At 38.9% G+C, this 20446-nt stretch overlaps 1 protein-coding gene and 1 long non-coding RNA gene across 5 annotated transcripts in view; one reads left to right on the top strand and one right to left on the bottom strand.

The window, feature by feature from the left end:
* The window catches only part of ERAP1 (endoplasmic reticulum aminopeptidase 1), a 33820-nt gene that overhangs the window by 9076 nt on the left and 4298 nt on the right, over positions 1-20446 (top strand). For 2 of the 3 annotated variants that reach the window (XM_009208814.2, XM_021939563.2), the window contains exons 4-18: positions 1913-2047; positions 4376-4496; positions 5601-5755; positions 6105-6218; positions 7431-7562; positions 8966-9097; positions 9242-9313; positions 10940-11094; positions 13032-13111; positions 13610-13793; positions 15529-15685; positions 16359-16543; positions 17441-17602; positions 18085-18225; positions 18775-18856. In XM_009208814.2, coding sequence (XP_009207078.1) covers positions 1913-2047; positions 4376-4496; positions 5601-5755; positions 6105-6218; positions 7431-7562; positions 8966-9097; positions 9242-9313; positions 10940-11094; positions 13032-13111; positions 13610-13793; positions 15529-15685; positions 16359-16543; positions 17441-17602; positions 18085-18225; positions 18775-18856 — 2007 coding nt within the window. The remainder of the gene's footprint in view (positions 1-1912; positions 2048-4375; positions 4497-5600; positions 5756-6104; positions 6219-7430; positions 7563-8965; positions 9098-9241; positions 9314-10939; positions 11095-13031; positions 13112-13609; positions 13794-15528; positions 15686-16358; positions 16544-17440; positions 17603-18084; positions 18226-18774; positions 18857-20446) is intronic. The other variant, XM_021939564.2, reaches the window with a different exon arrangement.
* LOC116274931 lies at positions 12482-17516 on the bottom strand. Of its 2 annotated transcripts, none has more exons than XR_004183770.1 (2): positions 17404-17516; positions 12482-14583 (listed from the first exon to the last, which is right to left on the bottom strand). It is a non-coding gene; the product is annotated as an uncharacterized LOC116274931 (long non-coding RNA). The 2 variants fall into 2 exon arrangements; XR_004183771.1 differs by lacking the exon at positions 17404-17516 and adding an exon at positions 16316-16428.

Genomic DNA, 20446 nt, shown 5'->3' with positions numbered 1-20446 from the left:
GAAATCTAATATGAGTAGCCTGACCTCAGGCTACAGATATTGAGCTCAGGGGAAAACAATGGGGTCTCAAAAGATCTTTTTGGAGACCAGAAAAACAAAATATATACCATTGGGACATTGCAGCTTTTGGGCATGGGACAGAAATTAATCACGTTTAAATTTGAATTAATTTAATCAGGTTATTTTCCTACTAATTAACACAACTCGAGAATGGAAATTTTTGGCCAGGTGTGGTGGCTCATGACTGTAATCCAGCACTTTGGGAGGCTAAGGCAGGTGGATCACCTGAGGTCAGCCTGGCCAACATGGTAAAACCCTGTCTCTACTAAAAATACAAAATTAGTTGGGCTTGGTGGCACATGTCTGTAATCTTAGCTACTCAGGAAGCTGAGGCAGGAGAGTTGCTTGAACTCGGGAGGTGGAGGTTGCAGTGAACCGAGATAACACCATTGCACTCCAGCCTGGGTGATAGAGTGAGACCCCATCTCAAAAAAAATAAAAATAAAAATAAAAAAGGAAATTTTTGTTGTGGGTAGGCACAAGCAGAATGCATTTAAAAAGAAAAGATGATTTGGGATCCTTTATGAGTAATCCTAGGCTGGCTAACAGAGTTGGTTTGAATGATCAAATGGTGACCAGAAGTTGGTGGCTGATGGGTGTTAAGAAGGATGAGGGCCAGGTGAGGTGGCTTATGGTTGTAAAGGATTACAACCATACATTACAACACTTTGGGAGGCAGAAGAAGAGGATTTCTTGAGGTCAGGAGTCCAAGACCAGCTGGGGCAACATAGCAAGACCCTATCTCTCAAAACAAACAAACAAAAAAAGATGAGGGCAGAGCAATAGAGGTGAGTATAGGATTACAGGAAAAATGCCCGTGACTGTGGTTTCACCTGGCTAATTCTGGCTGGTTCTTTTTCCAAGGTCTCATCTCCGTGCTTTTTATTGCTGAGGTGTTAGACTTTCTTCTTTAGGGGCAGACCTCTAAGACTGTACCTCCATCAACCATACCCCACCTTTACTCTCTGATTGCACTTAAAAAGGTGATTCCAATGAAGCAAATCTAAGTTTGGAAGAAGCTTTGCAAGAGCATGCCCAGGAATAGGTTACTTTCAATTATACAGAAGAACAGAAGCTCTTTTAGGTACTATAGGGTTATATATTTTCCCCATTGCGTATATGCTCAACAGCTTGACATTGCATTGCCAGATAATTCTCAAACCTGTATTTAAGGACAAATAGATCAGCCATATCTTCGCAAAACTCACAATCTCGGTTTTGCTTCGTCTCATCTGGGTTATCAATCCACATATGCCAAATATTAGTCTGTTTGCAACCATCTGAATTATTAAAAGAAACTGAATATTGATAGTTGCACAACTTTATGATTACATTAAGAGCCACTGAATTGTAAACTTCAAAATGGTAAGTTTTGTGGTATATGAATTATATCTCAATAAAAAAGAAATTGAGTAGAACTGTTGGACCTTAATATCTAAATTATAATTAGATATCAGAAAGATAACTTTTAAAGTAATTATAGAAGCGTCATTAGACAGGGTCTGCCTCTGTCACCCAGGCAGGAGTACAGTGGCTCAATCTTGGCTCACTGCAACCTCCACCTCTCAGGCTTAAGGCATCCTCCCACCTCAGCCTCCCCAGTAGCTGTGACTACAGGCACGCACCACCAGCAGGGCTAATTTTTGTATTTTTTTTTTTTGTAGAGATAAGGTTTCATCATGTTGCTCAGGCTGGTGGCAAACTCCTGAGCTCAAGCAATCTGCCTACCTCGGACTCCCCAAGTGCTGGGATTGATATACTTTTAATATTATGTCTGATAATTAGGAAATTTCTCAAGTTCAGTGTATTACATAATTGGGTTACTTGATAATTTGAATTATTCTGATTCTAGGTGAAATCTGTGACTGTTGCTGAAGGACTCATAGAAGACCATTTTGATGTCACTGTGAAGATGAGCACCTATCTGGTGGCCTTCATTATTTCAGATTTTGAGTCTGTCAGCAAGATAACCAAGAGTGGAGTCAAGGTGAGTCAGTGATTGTCACATATGGTGACCAACTTGTTCTGGTTTGCCTGGAACTGGTTTTTTGTTTTTTGTTTTTTTTGAGACAGAGTCTCACTCTGTGGCCCAGGCTGGAGTGCAGTGGCTGGATCTCAGCTCACTGCAAGCTCTGCCTCCTGGGTTTACGCCATTCTCCTGCCTCAGCCTCCCGAGTAGCTGGGAATACAGGCGCCCGCCACCACGCCCAGCTAGTTTTTTGTTTTTTAGTAGAGATGGGGTTTCGCCATGTTAGCCAGGATGGTCTTGATCTCCTGACCTCGTGATCCGCCCGTCTCGGCCTCCCAAAGTGCTGGGATTACAGGCTTGAGCCACTGCGCCCGGCCTGGAACTGGTTTTAAAACTAGAAGTCTGGCTGAGCACAGTGGTTTGTGCCTGTAAACCCAACATAAACCCAACAATTTGGGAGGCTGACATGGAAGAATCACTTGAGGCCAGAGGTTTGAGACCAGCCCGGACAACACAGTGAGAACCTGTCTCTGTAAAAAATAAAATAATTGGCCAGGCATGGTTCCTTGTGCCTGCTACTAGTCTTAGCTACTAGGGAGGCTGAGGTGGGAGGATCCCTTGAGCCCAGGAGTTTGAGGCTTCAATGAGGTATGATTGTGCACTCCAGCCTGGGCAACAGAGCAAAACCATGTCTCTAAACAAACAAACAAAGACAAAACCAAATAACGAAATCCTGGAAGTCCTGCATCCTGGGAACCTCCTCAATCTCAGGCAAACCGAGATGTTTGGCTAGCCTGTTGTAATGGATGCTCGTTTGTATAGTGAGGTTCTAATAACAACAACGTGGAGAGAGTGTGGCCTGGCCTGAGTCGTGATCCTGGCTTTACCGCAGTCACTTCACTGACTCTCTGACCTTGGCCCTATTCTCTCTGGAACTTAGTATTTACTTCTTTGGAAGGTATAACTTGGATTAGATCCTGCAATGGCCTATAAGGTTGTTTCTGGTTATGGCTTTCTGCAGTTTGGAAGTAAATGTTACTATCTGGCAGGGGATTTCTGGCTATAGTAAGGAAGATAGAGCAACCTGCTTGGAATGGCCAGAGGTTTTGGGCCAGGTAACACTGGAATGCTGGAGAGAAAAATCTTGTTTCAAGGCACACTTGTTCCTCATTTGGGTACCATTGCATAGTGCTCAACCAATACAAGCATGTGCCATAGCTCGGAATGCAAGCTGGTTTTTCTGAGGGGAGGAAGGGATGCTTTATTTGAAGATACCTTATGTATTGTGCTGGTTTTTACTGAGGTCTGAGTAGATGGGGATTCCCTGCTGAATTGCTTTGGGTTCCTCTAGTGCTGAGATTTCTTATTCTTGTGGAGGTATCTTTACTTACCTGGGGATTTGAAGGTGACGCTTGAGACTCGGACGAAGGGAACATTCTTAATTCAGCAGTGAAACTAATCAGCAAAAACACCTGCCCCTTGTTTTGCCACTTATCTGAATCTCTTAGAAATGATTATTTTAATAATGTCTAATCTATACTATTATTTTTCTTTCATCTCTGTAAACACATTAAGCATACATATTATATATCTGTGTCTGGTAATTGTTTTATCTGAAATCTTTGTGTATTTGATTTTGTGGTTTGTTTTTTCTGCTGGCTCTTGCTTATGGTATCTTGTTTCCTTGCTTGTATTATGAATTATGTTTGTGAGCTTATGTTACCAGAGTCTAAAGTGGATTATTCCAGAGAGAAATTGTGTTTGCTCTTGCAGAGTGTCTGGAAGTACTTACTGGTCCAGGGATCACTTTACTTGTAGTTTCCTTGACAAAGGGTAGTTATTGCTAGTTTACCTTTACATTAAAGGCCTGGCCTTTGGGTACTAGCTTTACGTAGGGGTTGTATGTCCTGTTAGACTTTCTACTTTGGGCAGGCCCTGGACTTGGTCTTTTAACTCCTGAGTCCTTCAATGCCATAAGAACCAAAGCTCAAGTCCAGCTGTGTTGGGCTACTGCCATCAGGGCTAAAGCTGGCTGCAGTGCTCTCCTGACATTAGAGGGTCCAGCTGTCATTTTACTTTTGCCTCTAAATCTTGCTTTCTCATTTGCCATCTTATAAACACATTTAAGAAGACTTTATATATGTTATTCAGCATTTGTTGTTGTTTTCAGAAGGGGGATTAATCAGGAACAGTCAGTATTAATGCAAGAAATGGAATTCCCAATTATTTTCCTTAATATTGGCAACCATATCCCACAATATGAGGACATTAATGTCAGTCTTCTACACAATGTGGAGAGAAGCCACTTAAGATATTTGAATTCCTTTCTTGTGCCTTCCACTTTAGGTTTCTGTATACGCTGTGCCAGACAAGATAAATCAAGCAGATTATGCACTGGATGCTGCGGTGACTCTTCTAGATTTTTATGAGGATTATTTCAACATACCGTATCCCCTACCCAAACAAGGTAGAGATTTTGTACAGATACTACACATGACGTCATGACGTTTGATGAACACAGTCATAGATTTGTCATTTTAATTGGCGTATCCCTGTGGTTACCTCAGCAGCCCCTCAAGCCACAAAAACCCCAGCAAGTGACAAACCTGCAGTTGATCTTTCTGAGCATCTTCTCACCCTTGATGTGTACAGTAACTTCTAGTGATAGTGAAGAAGGCAGATCTTCATAGAGTTCCTGAGGCACATGGCATGGGGACTCTTTTGCCTTCTGATTTTATTAGTGGGCAGACAGCACAGGGAAGAGGCTACATTTTTCCTTACTGGCATCTGCTTGGCAGGAACACAGAGGATGCTTAACAAACTGTTTTGAATGAATAAATGTATATAGTGTAAGACAATCTGCATTTTCTTTCTTCCATGAGCCCTTAAAACTATTGTATGTTTGATTTTTTAGGTATATGTGGGTCTTGGGCGTTCAAAATAGAGTGGATTATTTTAATTGTTAAGTTTTTCAATTTCCAATCTCCTCATCAGAAGGTTAGAAATGGAGTCAAGAGGCCTGAAGAGGCCAGGCATGGTGGCTCATGTCTTGTAATCTCAGCACTTTGGCTCATGTCTTGTAATGTCAGCACCTGGGGAGGCCGGGCAGGTGGATTACTTGAGCCCAGGAGTTTGAGACCAGCCTGGGCAACATGGTAAAACCCTGTTTCCACAAGAAATATAAAAATATTAGCTGAGTGTGGAGGTGCACTCCTGTAGTCTCAGCTACTTGGGACGCTGAGTGGGAGGATCACCTGAGCTTGGGAGGTTGAGGCTGCAGTGAGGTGTAATTATGCCACCGCAAATGCACTCCAGTATGGGTGATAGAGTGAGAGCCTGTTTCCAAAAAAAAAAAAGGCCTGGGATGCAAGTCTGACTTTGCCACATTTATAGCAAAGTGACGCTGAGTCACTAAGCTTCTTTTTCTCCATCGTGAAAGATTCTTCAGTCTAGAGCTCCATGATTATGCACGGTTAACTGGTTCAAATACCTATCCGTTCTGAAGATTAGTGTGTTTGGAGGAATGTGTAGCTTTGAGACTGGTAATGTATTTTATTACTTCCTTCCCAAGATCTTGCTGCTATTCCCGACTTTCAATCTGGTGCTATGGAAAACTGGGGACTAACAACATACAGAGAATCTGCTCTATTGTTTGATGCGGAAAAGTCTTCTGCATCAAGTAAGCTTGGCATCACAATGATTGTGGCCCATGAACTGGCCCACCAGGTATAAGCTCGCTCACACTTTTAAAAAAGTATGAACTACGTTTATATTGCTTTTATGGGACATATAAGGCTATTTATATATTATAATTTTTACTCTTTTTTTTTCATAAGAAAAACTGTTTCTCCAAAGCATTAGTTTTTATGTCTTATAATACATGTTGACAGTTTTTTTTATTTTTACCTTGATTAAATATTGGTCCTGTAAATGTATGTTAACATTCATAAACTTATATTAGACTTCTAAAATATATTTCTTTCTGAATGTCTTTGTTTATGGCTGCCAGTCTAGATAATAGGTATCCAGTCTCCATGGAAATGTGTGAATAAACTGAGACATGTTGTGTTTTTAGTGGTTTGGGAACCTGGTCACTATGGAATGGTGGAATGATCTTTGGCTAAATGAGGGATTTGCCAAATTTATGGAGTTTGTGTCTGTCAGTGTGACCCATCCTGAACTGAAAGTTGTAAGTAATTATTTATCCTTTACATTTTAGGTTAATTTGTTGTTTTGTTCAATATTGCTGGAAAATATTTACTAATCTTTGATTATAGAACTTATAAAAAGATTTCATTGATAACTTCCTTGACAGTTTAGATATGAATCGTGTTGCAGAAATGCTAGTGAACTTTCAAGATATATCACAAAGACTTATTTACAAACTCAGTTGTGAATCTATGATTGTTTGTGAATTGTCCAATTTTATCTTTCTTAATATCAAAGAAATAGAAATAATGGCAACCTAAATATTCCATTTCGTTTTCCCAACCTTCAGGTTGCTCATTGCAGAATTATTAGGTATAGATTGCTGATACCTCAATAGGACCCTACTTGCCAGATCAAATGAGTTATACTTAAGGTAACTGCACATTTGATTGTATAACAACCTAGGCTTCTGGGTCACAAATTTATTGCTTCGGAACTGCTATAGGGTTTAATTTTTAAATCACCATGTTTAACTTAAGAAAATCACATATAGCAAAATTAAACTTATGTAAAAATTTTTTTATCCTACTCCAATGATGCTTTTATTTGTAAATATTTATTCCTATTTTCATCTGCCACATACATTATTTAAAATATACATTTGTGAATATTTATTACTGCCTATTTTCATCTGCCTGTGTACATGATTAGAAAGTACATATCAATATTGCATTATAATGGATCATAAATATTTTCTTATGTTTCTACATTATCTTTAGTAATAAAAATGATTATGGATACGTATTATCCTATTGAGCTAATGTGCTCTAATAAAGCTGGTTAAGCTTCTCCATTTCTTTTTGTTACATGTTTTTAAAGGTAAATATCTTTGCTCTAAAACAGTACAGACAATGACTGGAAATGTTGAAATTACTATGCAGTTTAGTTTCTTGTTTTGTTGCTGTTTGGCTATAGGCATAATCGTTTCGTTTTTAGATTAATATGAATTTTTCTTTATTCTAAAGTATTTAAGATGAACAAAATCTATAATGTTTACCTAAAATCATTGTTTCTTGGGTGGTTTTTAGAATATATTAATTCTATTTTGTTTCATAAATATTAGGAAATATGGAATAAGTTGCCCCCAAAATGTGAAGTATGGACTTCTTGCCTCAGATAAAATGTCCCACCTTTGACATTTTTTATCTAAATGTAAATCATAGGTGATGTTTTCTTTTTTCTGTCTCAATAGGAAGATTATTTCTTTGGCAAATGTTTTGATGCAATGGAGGTAGATGCTTTAAATTCCTCACACCCTGTGTCTACACCTGTGGAGAATCCTGCTCAGATCCGGGAGATGTTTGATGATGTTTCTTATGATAAGGTACAAGTAGATTGAGTAAAAGGACACAGTTTGGATACTAAAGTTATACATACTGGGGTGGAGAAGTTATAGGGAAGGTTGTGGGGTTAAACCCACATTGAATGCCTTCTCTCTTGACATGGCTGGCTGGAGTTAACTCTTTTAAGCCTAACTTGCAGTTTGGCTCATAACCCTAAAGCCTATTTTATGGGAAATTCTTCATATATTCTTTCTTGGGTTGAAAATTCATGGCTTACAGAAACTCTGCTTTTATTTATCATTCAACAAATAGGTATTGATTGAGCATCAACTTCGTACTAGACAAAAATTCCTGCCCTCGTGTAGCTTACTTTTCAAGCCCTTCAGCAATGGTTAATATTGTTGAGATGCAAATAATTGTCTTGCACAGTGTGTTTAGTAATAGAGTTGGGAATTGTTGCCAACAGTTTAATGATTGGGAGATTTTATGTAAAATCCAGATTTCTAGCTTCTCTTGGGGAAGAAAAAGGAGGATTTGGCCATGGTATTTCCTTTGTAGCATAAGCTGGAGCTAAGTTGTTGTTCTCTCTTTGTAAGATCAAAGCTCTGCTTTTCCACTTCCCCTACCATTCCCAACTGTTCTGCTGTCTTCTCACCGAGGCTGAGAATGTGTTGCCAGTTACCATTGTGCTTGGCTGCTGTTTTACTGGTAGCAAACAGAAAAGTCTTTCTGCTTGCATGTTTCCATTGAAAGTACAGGGGAAAAAGGATGTAAAAAAGCGTTCTTCTTATCCTTGGACTATTTCCTTTATTTATATGCCCTGTCATATGCCACTGGAGGCATTTGAGTTTGTGACTCGCCATCCGTGGTAATGGGAGTGGAGGGGAAAAGAGCCCTTTACCCAGGAATACAGGGTGTCTGGGAAGACTCTTGTTCCCTTTCTCCAGCTGCATCAGCCCTCCATGCTCAAGGCTGCCTGGGCTCCCTGGACATACCCACTTTTCCTTCCCTGGCGTCTACCTCTGCTTCCATCTCTCATGCTCCACCCCTTGTTGTACCGGCCTCTCCCTAGTCCTGCCCTGGAGTGGCAGTGGGAGAGCCAGGTAGTAGCTGGAGGTCCAATGTTTAATCTGTACCATTATCCACTCACATGTGAACAAAAGGAGTTGGCAGATGATGCCAATTTGCCCCATGAGGAGGTCTGGCTACTGATAGAAAATAAGGGCCCCAGTGGGCTCACAGCATAAACAATCACATTAGACAAATCCCCTGCCTAAACAGGTCCAGGTTTAACCTGCTTATGCTGTTTCACAAATTGCCAGACATTAACAATGTTACTGCAGTTGCATTTTCAAAGAAATGTGTTTTATTGCAAAAGAATATGTGATTTCAGATGAGATTGCAACCAAACTATAGATAACAATTATTTCTATTATCTTTTCAGGGAGCTTGTATTCTGAATATGCTAAGGGAGTATCTTAGTGCTGATGCATTTAAAAGTGGTATTGTACAGTATCTCCAGAAGCATAGCTATAAAAATACAAAAAACGAGGACCTGTGGGATAGTATGGCAAGTGTGAGTATGTTTTTGAATATCTCTGCATTTGGGATTGACAGGCTTATCATCTTGTTTTGTTTCCCCAGAATCATCTTAATCCCTCTGAGGAGAATAATTGTTTTCTATAGAAATAAGAGTGATGTGTTTAGTTTTGGTTTTTAGATTTGCCCTACAGACGGTGTAAAAGGGATGGATGGCTTTTGCTCTAGAAGTCAACATTCATCTTCATTCTCAGTAAGTTTCTGTATCTGTACATGTTCCCCCAAGCACATTCTTTTACTACATATTCTTTGAAAGATAGCTCTGTGCCAAACTTTCTGAGGTCCTTGATTATATCACCCTCATTCCAGATAAGACTGCATTTAAACTATACAAGACTCATAATCTTTTTCAATTTTTCTTAAAATGTGTCTATACACGAGGGTTGCAGAGCTTTCCTTGGTAATGCTTCTCACTGATACTAATTTCTTCAGCTTCACTTTGTAAAGCAGTGAATTTATGACATGTCTATAGCAGATTATGGCTGCATTGTAGCAGTCAAAAGGATATGTCAGTCATTTCCAGAGCTCTGCATTTGTACAAAGACAATGGCACTGAGCATTCTTGAACACTTGCCATGAATCAGGCACTTGTTAAGCACTTATATGTATTATCTCCTTTACTCTTCGTAATAAACCTGTGAGCCGGGTACTATTACTATCCCTATTTTTAAAGTTGAGAACATGAAATACAAAGACATTTGATTGGTAAATTGCAGAGCAGATATCTGAATTCAGATCTAACTCATGTTTTTAACTGCTAAGCTATAAAATATTCATAACATCTAGTCACAAAACAGCCTGAGTCTCTGTTCATCTGGATTTGTGGGATGTTTTCAGAGGAAGCTGAGGGTGAGTCTGGAGATTCAACAGAATTTTGTCTTTCTTTTTTCTTTTTATATTTTTTACTTTCTTGGCCTTTTTTGTTCCTAGAGTTTGCTTTATTCAGTAGTTTCTAGATTTGTCCTGTGGCACATGTTATCTTTTTAGTGATACTCTTTTTTTTTTTTTTTTTTTTTTTTTTTGAGACAGAGTCTCAGTCTGTCGCCCAGGCTGGAGTGCAGTGGTGTGATCTCAGCTCACTGTAGCCTCTGCCTCCCCAGTTCCAGCGATTCTCTTGCCTCAGCTTCCCAGGTAGCTGGGATTATAGGCATGCGCCACTACACCTAGTTAATTTTTGTATTCTTAGTAGAGACTGGGTTTCGCCTTGTTTGCCAGACTGGTCTTTGTCTCCTGACCTCTGGTAACCCACCCACCTCAGACTCCCAAAGTGCTAGGATTACAGGCATGAGTCATCACACCCAGTCTTTACTACCTTTTAAATAATTTCTTAAAAGCTTTTTTAGTATTAAAAACCAGCTCCTTTTGAGTTCCCACTATTTGTTGAATGTGAGTCATCTCCGTATCTTCACTCTCGAAACACAGGCTCTTGACTGAACATTGTTTCCACCTTGCTTGTCTGAAACCAGCATAGTTATGTAGGTACTGAAAACCTGGCACTTTCTCTCCCTTCTCCTCCTTCATTCATTCACATGCCTGCTTTGTGCCCAGTGTTATTGCCAGCCCCAAAGTGTGCCCGGCAGAACTAGGTATGCTCCTTGTCCTTTAGACACGTATGTGTACTGGAGGAAAATGGCACGCAAACAGTTGGTGCTTTAATGGAGGTGTGATGGCTGGGAACATCACACTGAGAAAGGGATCAGAAAACACTCCAAAGAGGGGAGGTTGGCAACTGGTAGTGACTGAGCACAAGCTGGTGTTCTGTCTTTTCTTAGAGCTGGGTTAAGTGGGTGATGTGTCTGCTTTATTGTGTGCACACCAGCATTGGCATCAGGAAGGGCTGGATGTGAAAACCATGATGAACACTTGGACACTGCAGAAGGGTTTTCCCCTGATAACCATCACAGTGAGGGGAAGGAATGTACACATGAAGCAAGAGCACTACATGAAGGGCTCTGAAGGCGCCCCGGACACTGGGTAATGCTCATAGAGTAAAATTTGTTTTGTTGTCTAGATAACATCTGCCTTGGAGGATGGAACCTTGTTTTTGAAATAATGCCCTTACCGCTATTGCTAAAATATTTCAACTGCATCTGTGTATCCTATGAAGTTGACTTATACTCCCTGCCCCCATCTTGCCAAAAGGATTAAGGAGGCTTTAAACCTTGGTTTTTCTCAGTAAAGTTGATGATATAATTACTTTAACATTCTCATATTTTGTAATTTGATATGATGGTAATTTCTGGTTACTGACTTGAAATCAGCTCCAACCTAAGCAACTGCTACTAGATTACAATAGCGCCTAGCATTTGGTTGGAGCTGAGGACAAAAAAATTTAGGTGATTTCTGAGAATTATGAGAGACTCAGTTGTCTTCTTCTGAGTTAGATTTGTTCGTCAGCTTAATGCTATAGAAGAATATTATTAGAAACAAGATGCTGCAACTTGATTGACCCTGGATGGATACCATTAAAAAATTCTTTTATCTTGAAACAATTTCAGACGTATAGAGAAGTTACAAGAATAGCACAACAAATTCCTATATATCCTTTACCTAGATACATGTTAACCTTTATTCCTTTACTTTCTTCTATATGTGTATATATACACACACACACACACACATATATATGTTTGTGTGGATATGTGTGTGTGTGTGTGTGTGTGTGTATACACCTCCCTCCCCCATCTTCCCAAAAGGATTAAGGAGGCTTTAAATCTTGATTAATCGATATCCATCTATCTACATAGACACCTATATACATATCTCTGTATGTATATACTTGGCATGTGTTTTTCTGAACTGTTTGACAGTAAGTTGGTGACATGATTCCCCTTCAAACCTAAATGCTTCAGCATAGTATTTTCTAAAAAACAAGAACACTTATGGCCAGTCACGGTAGCTCATGCTTGTAATCCCAGCACTTTGGGAAGCCGAGGCAGGAGGATCATGTGAGGTCAGGAGCTCGAGACCAGCCTGGCCAACATGGTGAAATGCCATCTCTACTAAAAATACAAAAATTAGTCAGGCGTGGTGGTGGGTACCTGTAGGCCCAGCTACTCAGGAGGATGGGGCAGGAGAATTGCTTGAACCCAGGAGGTGGAGGTTGCAGTGAGCCGAGATCCCACCACTGCACTCCAGCCTGGCAACAGAGCGAAACTCCATCTCCAAACAAACAAACAAACAGACAAACAAACAAAAACAAGAACATTCACTTATATAACCATAGCCACAGTACAATTATCCAAATTGGGAAATAAACTTGATACAATACTGTTATCTATAAATCCCATTCAACTTTTTTCAGTTGTCCTAAAAATATCTTTAGAGCAAAACAGAAAATAAATTCTGACTTAAGATTTAATACAGGATCACATATTTTATTTAGTTGTTGCATCCTTTTGGTCTCCATGTTTTTCTGAAACAACTTTTTAGTCTTTTTTGGGCTTCTTGATATTGACATTTTTGAAGAGGACAGGTCAGTTATTTTATAGAATGTCGTTCAGTTTGGATTTTCTGCTGTTTCTCCATGATCAGATTCAGTTTATGTATCATTGACAGGAATCCCAAGGAGGTGATGTTGTGTGCTTCCTAGTATACGATTCAGGAGGCACATGACTCCTGAAGTTAGGCCTCTGAGATGCAATCAGCCAATCACTGTAAAAAGGCTTTCAGGGTTCACTTGAGTCCAAATTCTTAGCTCTACTCAAGGAGTCCAAGAAAAAGAAATAGTGCCTGAGCTGACACTCCCTGCAAAGTTGGAAAACAGACTGGGGATGTTTTGAGAGCTTGGCTGTAGCAGTTTGGGTACTATCTTGTTCTAACTAACCAGTGCCTGGCACATGATAGGTGATTTAATAACTGCTTGTTGAATTGAATCAACAAATGAACAGTCCATCTCTCCTTTCTTTTAGGTACCTGTGGCATGTTCCATTGACGTTCATCACCAGCAAATCAGACATGGTCCATCGATTTTTGCTAAAAACAAAAACAGGTAATTTATTTTGGAAACAACCAGTTTAATTCAAGGAGGAATGTGAAAATGTGTAGGGTTAAAATGCTGTTTCTTTTGCTGTTTATCTCGGTTAAAGAAAAAGGGATCAGATTGAAAATACTTTCTGGTTTCAAAGAAGAATGGCCAGTATCTTGCCAGATAGAGATTATAGTTGAATTATATAATGCTAAAAAGGAGGGATTACCAGTGAACATTCCCTATTACTTTGTTAACATTACTGTTTTATATCATATGTGTGGCCAGATACGTAGTTGCATTCTTTTCATAGATCTATAAATCTCACAAAATTGATGTCTAAAGCTAGTGTTAGCTTTTGTCTATTGAGTTGCTGTTTTCTGGTTTCTGAAAGAAATAAGTGATGATTTCAGATTTTTCAGTATTAAACTCTTCTCTAATTTCCTTTCCCAGTCTCTGATCAGAAAAGCTTTCATCAGGCAAGGGAGCAAATGGAGCTTTGATTTATTTTATTTACTCTAGATGTGCTCATCCTCCCAGAAGAGGTGGAATGGATCAAATTTAATGTGGGCATGAATGGCTATTACATTGTGCATTACGAGGATGATGGATGGGACTCTTTGACTGGCCTTTTAAAAAGAACACACACAGCAGTCAGCAGTAACGATCGGGCGAGTCTCATTAACAATGCATTTCAGCTCGTCAGGTAATACACGCTGCACAAAGTCTCGGTTTATTTCTGAAAGCAGCTGTTATTGTTCAAATTCTTGATTTCTAAAGACAAAAATGATTGATTGACAACAAGAAGTTGAAAGGTGTTTTCCTCCAAGTTCTTCTAACAACCCAAGATTGCTTTTAGCCTTATAATTAACCTCCTGTCTGTGACTACTAAGGCACTTGAAGGAAGGAATCTGTATCTTAATCTTTCTCATTAACAGTTTAGATCATACTGAGGCAGAAGTGTAGATAACCAGGAGATCAACATCCTGGTGAAACTCCTTGCCTTGTCCCTGCGGTGGCGTGGTCCCTCAGCTTCCTCTGGCCCTGCTATACCGGATCAAGTTTCTCCCATCACTGGGTCTTTAACAGCCTTGAAGGCTTTTTAGAAGACTAAGTGACACAGGCCCAAGTTGTTTGCATTACATTTCTTGGATTAAAGAAGGGATTTTTGTTTTCTTTCCTAAACCAGATACCTGAACTTTGCAGTATCTTTATGGAATATAGCTCATAAAATGTAGCCCAACCAAATGATCTCTGAGTATGTGAGGACAGAATTAACACTACCCCCCGGCCTTTTTTTTAACCCCCATGACAACGGTTTTTAAGGAAATGCTCTCAAAGCCTAAAACTCAAAACTTCTTCAACATGTAGGCAGATCTAAAGTCCTAAGAGGAAGCATGCAGGTGGGAAGGATTCTCTCTGTTTCTCCTCATACCTATATCCTTCTGGCCTAAATTTTGAGTCTTCTGGTTCTTCTCACCACCGTACTGGGCCTCCTGAAGTGAGAAAAAGCAATGGGGGAGAAAGTTAAGGGTTGCTTACCTAGCTGTTTCTTTCTGCCTAAAAAATTCCCCTCTGTAGAATATTTCTGCTTGAGCTGTAGAGGGCTTTTTCTTTTTTCTTTTTTAAACTTACATAATATATACCCTACCACTGAGGTTTTTAACACTAACCCTCTGTAATGAAGGGTTTCTAAGGATATGCAGTGTCTTTTGAAATGGAGAAGAAAATGTGTTTCCTCCAGGGACTCATAGATTTGACCAGATGATAGTCTGACCAGGCTTCCTAAAGGGTCTTTGATGGAGATCCCTTGCTTACTCTAGAAGTTCAGCACACAATCCCGTGTTTCACAGGGACAGATGCTGATGTGATTCCATTCCGGCTTATCCACATGTTAGCCTTGGATGTTACTATGTTTGAGAAACTTCCTCCCTAGTGTACACATGCCAGATGTTGTGTTACATGTGATAGAAAAGAGACTTATATAGTAGTTATCTATCTATCTATTTATTTTTTTGGAAATGGAGTCTCACTCTGTCGCCCAGGCTGGAGTGCAGTGGTACCATCTCAGCTCACCGCCTCTGCCTCCCAGGTTCAAGCAATTCTTCTGCCTCAGCCTCCCAAGTACCAAGTACCTGAGATTACAGGCACGTGCCACTATGCCTGACTGTTTTATGTATTTCTAGTAGAGACACGGTTTCACCATGTTGGCCAAGCTGGTCTCGAACTCCCAACCTCAGGTGATTCACCCGCCTTGGCCTCCTAAAGTGCTGGGATTATAGGCATGAGCCACCGTGCCTGGCCGTAGTTATCTATTTATAAGTAGTTATCCATTTATATCTGATTGCTTGTTTTGCTAGAAGACTAAAATATATTTTGAAGCAAAATGTTGACTTCCTGGATTTACTTTTAAACCACTAACCATAGTGTCTCTTGTTCAGCATTGGGAAGCTGTCCATTGAAAAGGCCTTGGATTTATCCCTGTACTTGAAACATGAAACTGAAATTATGCCTGTATTTCAAGGTTTGAATGAGCTGATTCCTATGTATAAGTTAATGGAGAAAAGAGATATGAATGAAGTGGAAACTCAATTCAAGGTAAAAGCCTAAAATAAAATAGTTATGTAATTATTATTTCTTTTGTGTTAAAAAGAATGTTAATTGTGTGTGTGTATGTTTGTGTGTATCTTTATATACATATTAAGGAAAAGCAAATAAATATTCAGTGTTTAGATAGATTAGCAAAAATTTTGGTTTTATTTGGCACTAAAAATAGGAATGGCATTCTCAGACTCTGCTTAATTTGCATGGATTTGTTTTTTCCTTCCTTTCACAAACCTTTTATTTCATTTTCCTTTCCTACTATGATGACTGACATTCAGATTTTCTGGGACTCTTCATGGTACTTGAGGAAGAGGCACAAAATTGTTATTCTTGGCAAAATGTCATGAAGTCTTGTTGCATAATTTGCCCTCAAAATTTAGTCATATAAACTCTGAGTTTGTTTTAAAAGTGGCAATTCATCCTGACTTTAAGTAGATAAGATATCTTATAAAAGTTTGTTATGAAAATATGAAAGTCATTCATCATTATTTATTGGTTTTGACCCTTTTATAATTAAATATAAACAGTGCTGCATGATTTATACAGTAAAAGTTAGATTATGCTTTAAAAATTAGCCCCCATCATCTGAGATCATAATAATGGATTATATTAACATGAAATGACCTGTGACAATACTAGTCCCTGTTCCCCTGTGCAATGCCCTCAGGCCTTCCTCATCAGGCTGCTAAGGGACCTCATTGATAAGCAGACGTGGACAGATGAAGGCTCGGTCTCAGAGCGAATGCTGCGGAGTCAGCTACTCCTCCTCGCCTGTGTGCGCAAGTATCAACCGTGCGTACAGAGGGCAGAAGGCTATTTCAGGAAGTGGAAGGAATCCAATGGAAACTTGAGGTCAGTCCTTACTGAATAACCAATTTGTTGATGTGAAGGGTATCTTTTCTGTTTTCCATCATTGGTACTAAACATTAGGGAAAACAAAAAGTATAAGTGTCTCCCCTGCTGCCCTGTTTTGAAAAATAAATTACTTTTTAAGATTTATCTATGCATCTCTCAACTTTAAGAAATGCTAGGAGGGAACTTCTGTGCATAAAAGTCAAATATCTGGGGAGTTAGGATGGTATTGGAATAATTCCCATTTTTGTATAGGCAATGCAAAATCATTTTAAACTGTGACAGCCATGCCATAGAGAAACACAGGCATTGTATTTTATAGAAGCTTCTTTGGGCTTCTAAAGTCCCTGACAGGGATGCATAGTAATTGCTGATGCCGTCTAAGCAAGGTAGGATTTTACCATATCTGGAAATCCCTATTCAGCTACATTTCAGTCCTTTTACATTTGGAGCTTAAACCCCACCCAGGAAACATTTGTGCCAACAATCTACATGCTTCAGCTTAGAGAAATCCAAACAGTGGTCCTACTGCAGTCCTGACTTGTGATCATGGTGTACATTTTGAATATAGTTTGAATTTCTTTCTTTTGGCTTGAAAGGTGATCCCCTATGGAGTCACCCAGCATCATTAAAGTATTTAAATGTGTAGGTATTCATAAAAATGGCATTTCACATTACATTTTTGAGAAGGCTACTTAAAACCTAATTTTAGATAGTTTTCTCTTGCCTTTTTTTTTTTTACAAAGTGTAACTGAAGGAAATCGGTAGTTTTTGTTTATATTTTCAGTTATGCTTCTCTGATCATGGGGACAGTTTAGCAGTTCATAATTGGTCACCATTATGCCTATAAACATACTTACTGTATCTCAGATTCTCATCGTGTGTTCCTTTCTATAGCCTGCCTATCGACGTGACCTTGGCAGTGTTTGCTGTGGGGGCCCAGAGCACGGAAGGCTGGGATTTTCTTTATAGTAAATATCAGTCTTCTTTGTCCAGTACTGAGAAAAAACAAATTGAATTTGCCCTCTGCACAACCCAAAATAAGGAAAAGCTTCAATGGTGAGTCAGTCAGTCATTCATGTTCATGTGGCCAAGGGAAATTAGATTAAATTAGATCATTCTGGCATCTATTTTTGTTTTCTTGGCCAGGAATTGTCTATTCTGCTGGGAACATACTGCAAGTCAGCATACATCTAATGAGAAAGGCAAATAATTAGGGAGAACCAGGTGTCAGGAAAAATATTTAAAGGCATATACATTTGTGTATCTTTAAAAAGACAACATATTTAAAATATTTACTAGAGCTACTCTTCCTTAACTATTCTTTTGAGCAAATGAGAGGGTATATGAGAATACTATATAAATGTTAGTTTTTATTATATAGCTATAGTGGGTTTATCAGGATTCTGGTTACCCATTTATCTTTTTAACCTTTGTTATTGGCAGACTTTTTTTTTCTTTTACAAGTAATTTTATTGCAGTGATTCATAACTGTTTCACCACCTATTCATTGCTAACATTTCTTTTCTTAATCCTTTCAGGCTACTAGATGAAAGCTTTAAGGGAGATAAAATAAAAACTCAGGAGTTTCCAGGAATTCTTGTACTCATCGGCAGGAACCCAGTAGGATACCCACTGGCCTGGAAATTTCTGAGGAAAAACTGGAACAAACTTGTACAGAAGTAAGTGGTGCCAAAAATTGTGCTGTGACTGGATAAGTTCATAACCTTACTGTGTTTCAGCCTTGTTGTTTGTAGAAGAACAATAACAGTCTAAAGGTACTTTTTTAAATTAAAGATAGGCAGTAGAAGTACTTAAAGTATTTGTAGAAAATATAAAACTGGAATTCAGTGCTAATTTGTGAATATGTACAGGGGTGTTTTCCATTCCATCTGGCATAACCCCTTCCTGAGCCCATGGACTGATGAAGCCTTCCTCCTCAGAGTTCAGCCCAGGCCTTCCACGAGCACAGATTGCTTGTTTGCATCTGTCATTGTCTAACTCTTATAGCACTTCCTGCCTCTGTCATGTTCTGTTAGATACTTAACTTTTTATTAAGCTGTTGGTGTGTATTATTCTTTAGAGCTAGATCTTAACACACTGGATAGACATCATATTTTGTACTTTCACACCCATCAGTTTTTAGTTAAAAGGTATTATATATAGGAGTCCCTTAAAATATAAGTTAAATGAATATTTCACAACCCGTTTTTGAATATTTCCCTCTCTAGGTTTGAACTTGGCTCACGTTCCATAGCCCACATGGTAATGGGTACAACAAATCAATTCTCCACAAGAACATGGCTTGAAGAGGTAATATATATATATATATATCTTTTTAATCATAAATGAAAATTAGCTAATTAATATGGGGTAGACAAAATACTTTGAGGGTGTGGTGAGTTAGAAATGGATTTTGTCATTTAGAAGTTATTTTTGGACGGTATGGTACTGACAGCAGCATAAATCAGTGGCAATTAAACTAGTGAAAACTGTGCCTCTTCTCAGACATGTTAAGAGGTCTTAGCTCTGCCATTTAAAACCTTAGGACTTGAAGAAAAATTACTTGAGACAATTAGTTCCTGTTTAAGGATGTTAAAAGTGGGCATTGAGGTATAAATGACTGAAGTGGTCATTCAGCTACTGTTAAAGAGGCAGATCTGAAATCTAGGTTCTTTATAAACCATCCAAGTTCATGGTTCCCTGTCACTTATTATATAACCATCTACCTTCAGACAGAATTTCAGGCAGCTTTAAGATCCATGTATAAAAGAAATGTTAAAATGAAGGACAAAAAGATATATAATGGACAGGTGATAACCATGTGAGGGACTTATGGCTGAGGATAATTCTCACAATTGTCCCCTGAATTTATGACAGAGATTCCTAGAAGTCAAGGAAAAATGAGGAATCAGTACGAGTTATTCTCATTGTCTGGTAAAAGAGAACATGAAGCATACATGTTTTCTACAAAAGCAGACTTTTCTTCAGTCCTAAACTCAAGGACTTTGATATGTGGGCCATTGAGTTCTGTGGTGTCCCTTCTATAATAAGATTTCACATAGTAAAGTTGTGGAACAAATTTTACATGGCTCTTAAACTATGGTACATTTAGATAAAAGCTGAGAGGCTAATATTAACTTTTTTAGGAGTGGTTCCATTGTGTAGTCTGGTTATACTATTTTCTAGCTTGAGATGGGGAGAGAGCTTTGGAAATGGAAAAGAATGAAGGGTTGTTACAGTCTCGTAGCTTTTTCCAGTTTTCAGTAGCCTCATCCAGGCTTGTCAGATTAACTTGCATATAATAATTCAACCTTGAACTCCAGTGAGGTCTAGAGCAGAGATATTCTGTGTGATGACTGAAGAGCTGTCCAAAGACTTGACCAGAAAGGTAGTCATCCATAGACAAGATCTATAGCAACAAAGCATTTCATTCATTCATTTGTATTCATTCAAGACATATATGCCACACATAGTTTTAGGTTATGTGGCTATAACAGTGAACAGACAGACAAAACCTTTGCTGTCATGGAGCTGAAATTTCTGCTGTGGGAATCAGACAATTACAGACAAATCAACTGATGTCAAGTAGTTACATGCTCTGAAGATGAATAAGGCAAGGAGAGGGATTGGGGTAGAGGGTTGGTGCCGTTTTATAGAATGATTAGGAGACATTTGAGAAGATATTGAAGGAAATGCTGATATCTAGAGGAGTATTGTGTGCAGAGGAAACATCAGGTGCAAAGACCCTGAAGCAGGGCATGAAAATTAAAGAGCCTGAGATGTTATCATAATGGAGAGCAAACTATGGACATATAAAATATAGGAGTCATCCTGAGTCCTTCCTTCCCCACACATCTAATTACACAAGTCCTGCTGGTCCTCTCTCAGCACACGCACTGG

The sequence above is a fragment of the Papio anubis genome, chromosome 5 (genome assembly GCF_008728515.1).
Source record: "Papio anubis isolate 15944 chromosome 5, Panubis1.0, whole genome shotgun sequence".
In the NCBI taxonomy this organism is placed as follows: domain Eukaryota; kingdom Metazoa; phylum Chordata; class Mammalia; order Primates; family Cercopithecidae; genus Papio; species Papio anubis.
Note: the sequence above shows the minus strand (reverse complement) of the source record. Positions and strands in the feature narration are given on the sequence as shown.